The sequence below is a fragment of the Aspergillus caelatus genome, assembly GCF_009193585.1.
Source record: "Aspergillus caelatus strain CBS 763.97 unplaced genomic scaffold BDV27scaffold_420, whole genome shotgun sequence".
NCBI lineage: Eukaryota > Fungi > Ascomycota > Eurotiomycetes > Eurotiales > Aspergillaceae > Aspergillus > Aspergillus caelatus.
The window spans coordinates 1-5174 of NW_022475683.1; the positions used below are offsets into that span (position 1 = coordinate 1).

A 5174-nucleotide genomic window follows, 5' to 3' on the forward strand; every position below is an offset into this window, starting at 1 on the left:
AAAAAAAAAAAAAAAAAAAGAGAGAGAGAGAGAGAGAGAGAGAGAGACTGACTAATCTGGGTAATACAGAACTGGCCCATTTACAAGGATGACACGACGATCGCGATGCGCAAGGGCACCGATGGCTCGCAGGTCGTGACTATCTTGTCTAACAAGGGTGCTTCGGGTGATTCGTACACCCTCTCTTTGGGTGATACGGGTTACACGGCCGGACAGCAATTGACTGAGGTCATTGGCTGTACGACTGTGACGGTGGGCTCGGATGGAAAGGTGCCTGTTCCTATGGCGGGTGGATTGCCTAGGGTGTTGTATCCGACTGAGAAGTTGGCAGATAGCAAGATCTGTAGTAGCTCGTGAAAGGTGGTGGGTACGTGATGACACTGGTATTTAGTCTGAATTTTTTTTTTTTTTTTTTGGACTATGAGTTTGATATGTCTTGTCTATCTGATTATATACGGTATTTGTTCTATAGTTGGGAAAATGGGAATGTATCTCAGATTGATCGATTGTTAGTAGTTACTCGGATGTTCAAGTATATACTAGAGACTGAGGAAGTTGACTATACCCGAGACAAAAAAGCAAGTACAAGAACATAGAGAGAGAGGGGGAAACAGGGCAAAAAGAACTATACAAGATAATAATATCCACTCAAAGACCATATCCTCCTCTAGCATGAATAGGGAAGGTACCTAGCGCTGGGGAATCTCGCTCAAACTTGGAGCTATTGGGGCTTTTCAAGTTATAGCTCCATTTAGTTTGATTTGGTCTAGTTGTTCATCTAGGGATGGATATGTTAGGGCTTTATCCAGCATATCTTGGGAGTTGACCTGGTGGTTGCTCGTAACTATAAAATGAAAACGGAATGGAGGAAGAAAAGAAAAGGAAAAGAAAGGAGAGGAAAGAGAGACTGGAAAATACCTATACAATATAATCGTATGCAGGTGGTGGGGGTATATCATCTGTACAAATTACTAGGTCTTGGTGAGATATCATAAGTCATTGGATTTGCTAATCATGCCGTTAAGTACGTCATACTTAAGCCCATGTCTAGAGAGAGGGGAAAGGGATAAGGGAGGGGAGAGCTGCCAACTTGCTGAATGCAACTCAGAAAGGTATACGTACTACTGTCCAGCTACATGTATCAATACAATAATAGATCTTAAAAAGTTGAGAGAAAAAAAGGGGTAATTTGAATTAGAGTACTGGAGAGAGTATCGTATATCCAATATTAAACACGCGCCAGACCATGTAAAACCCACCCGGCCCAAACCGTCATCAACACCATTTTCGTTATACTATTATTACGGTATCAAAAAGTTGTTAGTATGGCGCCGATCCCACAGGGATGGCTTCAGTCACAGCCATGCCACTAATGACATTTTCCGGAAATGACTGTGGCATGACCTCAGGGATCAGCTGTTCCAGAGCGCCATATCCCTCAATCATATTATCTACCAGTGGTGGCACGAATTGTACCTGTTCCATGCTCATCTTCCGGGCATCTCCGAACGAACATTGAGAACCGTCGACTGCGCTGCAAGGGTCGTTGCATTCGGCACAGCGACGCTTGAACTCCGCTATCATGCATGAAAACCGGTATGCGATGTGGTCTTCATTTGGCGACAGATGCAGCAGAAACATCTGAATCTGGTCGATGAGGGGGTCGAGGAAGTTGAAGTCGCAGAGATTAAGAGCGGCATAACCGACAATGAAGTATGCCTGATCGACCACTCTCAGCGCGGTGACGAATCGGAGTTGCAGAAATCTCGAGATGATCAAGCGCGACCCCTGGAGGATTTCCGATGTGAGTCTCTCGGACTCCGCCTGGAACCTCATTGCTGTCCGATGCAGGAGGATCTGGCAGAACCAGAGACTAAGCTCAAATGTTGAATTTTCATCACCAGCTGTTGGATAGTAAGCATTTATACGAGCTTAGTCCTCATAAATTAGCCTTACCAAGGAGATGAGCCCATTCCACCTTCCACCGTTCGATCTCTTCGTACTCAACATCCGCGAATCGCATGCGTTGTTCGTTGGCTTGGAGTCGCAAAGTGATTAAGTACAACTGAATCTCTGCTACAACCTTGCCATCCTCAACCGTTGCAGCGGGATGCTCAAGAAGTCGGGGGCAATAATCGAGATATCTCTGTGGTAAATGGAATGGACGTGCGTTGCCAACAGCGAAACTATTTCTGCATTAGCAAGTTCGAGTAAACCCAGAAATGACGTACTTACTGTAACTGTGTCAAGCAGAAAGCATTCCAGAGCCGCAACTGAGAGGCCATGTCGTTGTCAATGAGAAGCTCTGAAGGCACATGATTGAGGAAGTCAAAGGAAACGAGGGCATGGTTGATTGCAGTCCCGCTCAATAACCAGCCATCTATGGGGAACTCCTTCTGACCCGCCGCTGGCCATAGACAAAGAAGGGCGAGTGCCTGGAGCGATTCATACTTCAAAGGCGGTTTCTCCCACAGCAGATTGACTGCCTTATGTCGAACTTGGAGGTTCATGGCATGGAGAATCGGTGGTGGTATGCCTGGCACATATCGGGAGGCCAGCAGACAGGCAGTGCTATATAGTAATGAATCGGTATTTCTCATCTCATTATGGAAGTCGGACTGATTATTTATGGATACTAAGGGGCCGAAATTATCCACAAATCTGGTTCAAGCATTAGCGGCTATAGAGGTAGATGGATGCAACAAGTAACCATACAGCTGTACCAATTTGAGAGATAACTTAGAATCTAAGATACCCTTCTCAAAACTGTTACCTAAGAAAGGAGATTCGACAGGGATGCGGCTTGTCTCCCCAAAAAACTCGGATTGGAGGTCCTGAATTAGCCGAACGGGCTTAGGTAGGAAAGGGCCGAATGAGTTTCCTTCAATGGAGGCCGTTTCTTCCGTATGAACACTCCGAGCTAACGGAGGTACAGAGATATTAGAGACGCTTGGTGATTGATTCAAAATCTGCCGGAGCATGCCGGTCATCTCTCTCATACTCCTCTCTAGGGAAGTGAGACGCTCCTCGATGGAGGGGATGGCTGTCGTTGCGTCTGACCACATTGGAGTACTGTCTTGAAAGCGCTCACTTGTCTCAGGGAGCTGACAGTCAATTCTATAGAAAAATTAGTACCCAAGAAAGGCTTATTTGGTCTTGGCAGGACATGGGATCCCTCATTTTGACGTAAGAGATTGGGTAAAGTGGATAACGGTGGCACCCGACCTTAAAGATAGACACCGCCGGCATGCATGCCCTCGTGGATCAAGATCACACCGAGTTTTAAGCTTGCGGCAGGTATTACAAGCGGTCATTGAACGTCGAATGCGGCCCTTTGGGCGTGTCGCGTCGTCGCCGACATTAGGAATGATTCTCCTGTGGTCGTCGGAAACATGAACGCTCTTGTGCTCCCACGAAGGGGCCTCATATTTAATGGGTTCAGTAGTTCTAGTCATGACATCAGACGACGGATGTAGCCTGTCGCGTTGATGAAATGAATAATCGGCGGGCAAAACAAGCTGAGAGCAAGAATAATTGTGGAAACCAGGACAAATCCCGTGCAAATCATTGAGAATCCACACAGGTGGGGAGGGAACTGACCCTTTTAACAGCCCACGGCCGGGCGTGAAGAGGAGATTGTGCTAGCTCGCAGGCAGTTGACGAAATAGGCTCCATTAGATTGACTATCCATTTTGACCTGGGGTAAATGCGAACTAATCGGAGCATTTCAGCCAATCCGTGCAGATCCGAGTCTCTAGGGTGCGGTTTCTAGAAGAATAGAAAGGGTGATTTGGCATAATAGGAACTGCAACAAGAGAGGGGTTGATTGACGTGCGCCATTGCAGCTGCGCCTCCGATGTAAGCCGGTTCCATAGGGAGTCCCGCTTCCATGAGGGGGTTGGGTTGGGTTGGCTAAGGTTGACGCCGACCTGAAATTAGCTAAGGACTGCCACTAATCTTGAACTCCGGTGATTTGTCGATAGCGTGTGTCTCTTATCATGGCGGGTTGAAGATTGCGATCGGGCATACCCCCCAAAAGTAGAAGGTGTGTCTGAATTTTGCTCATTCGTCATGACTCAGGAACAACCGTTTTTTTTTTTTTTTGCTCATCCTTAATTTGCTTTCCGCGTTCTCTCGTGTACGACTCGGCTCACTTCTCAGGGACACGTCTGAGCGTCGTTGCTGATTTGAAGAAGCCCGGGTGATCTAAGATAGGAGGCAAGCCGATCACGCAGATCATGAGATATCAGATCCTTCGAAGTATAGGCAATAGGATACGCGCGATTGCCTTATAAACCCGTATAAACTGGCTTTTGCTTGAAGATTTTTTTTCTTTACTTCAAACAGCGAATCCTGCAATGCAACCTTGATCCCCTGGCCCAACGGTTACCCACGGGCTTGTTCCTGGTTATTGCATAGTGGCATGATAGCGTTCTGCCACCCGCTCTTAGGTTTCTTAGCCAACAAAATCAGGGCATTGCTGCAGTTCTGTTCGCAACACCCTTGACCGCTGGTCTGATGCTCGTCAGGCACGGCCGTTGAGGAGTGGTCTCTCTACAATTCATCCCGAGTCATCTGTTTCTTTTCAGGGATTTGCATCCCTGCACAAAAGCGGAACCACTATATTAATTAAAGACTGTCGTGCTATTAAGGCCCTGGGATTCTCGGATATTCCAACCGCAGGATTGAAGTGGCCACCCGCCCGTAGTTGTGGAGCTTGGCTTGGGGTATACCTTTTCAGTGGTGCTCACCTCCGTCCATCTAGAATGCGGAACTTAGAATCAAACTTTGAGCTAACACTGATTGACTGTATCGATGAGCGGAGGTAATGCAACCTTTCAGAACCCTTCAATTTCCGGCAACATTCGGTGATCTGACCGTCGTTGACACAACTTGGCCTTCCCCCTCAACCCCCTAAATAATCGACGTTCAGGAAGTTTAGTGTGTCAAGCAATTTTAGTGCCACGCCAAACCACGATTTCTCCGGCATTAGACCTTTTAAGGAACGAGGCGCATTTGCCCCAGTCACGTAGGCCGGAGAGGTTCTGAGGGAAAAAAAAAGACGCACATTCATTTATCTTGCCCCAGTTTCTTCACATGCTTCCGAAGTCTCGCCAACCACATCAAGTTAAGGCCCTCAAGGATAGCGTGCGCCAAGAGTGTAACGTAAAAGG

General features: G+C 47.2%; 1 protein-coding gene across 1 annotated transcript; it reads right to left on the minus strand.

Moving 5' to 3' along the window:
* Positions 1-1167: 1167 nt before the first annotated feature.
* Positions 1168-3920, minus strand: BDV27DRAFT_82471 (transcriptional activator of proteases prtT). Its single transcript, XM_032077704.1, has 5 exons — positions 3226-3920; positions 2716-3117; positions 2236-2661; positions 1957-2186; positions 1168-1904 (listed from the first exon to the last, which is right to left on the minus strand). Exons 1-5 carry the CDS (start codon positions 3453-3455, stop codon positions 1321-1323), a joined length of 1872 nt encoding a protein of 623 aa, XP_031920732.1. The 5' UTR covers positions 3456-3920; the 3' UTR covers positions 1168-1320.
* Between the last annotated feature and the right edge of the window lie 1254 nt (positions 3921-5174).

What these genes read in the sequence shown, in the direction of transcription:
- BDV27DRAFT_82471 (XM_032077704.1), bottom strand. Translation starts at nt 3,455, where the DNA reads ATGACTAGAACTACTGAACCCATTAAATATGAGGCCCCTTCGTGGGAG. An exon ending in TCTCTCAAATTGGTACAGCT is followed by an intron (nt 2,662 to 2,715) that starts GTATGGTTACTT and finishes TGCTTGAACCAG; the next exon opens with ATTTGTGGATAATTTCGGCC. An exon ending in TTCTGCTTGACACAGTTACA is followed by an intron (nt 2,187 to 2,235) that starts GTAAGTACGTCA and finishes ATGCAGAAATAG; the next exon opens with TTTCGCTGTTGGCAACGCAC.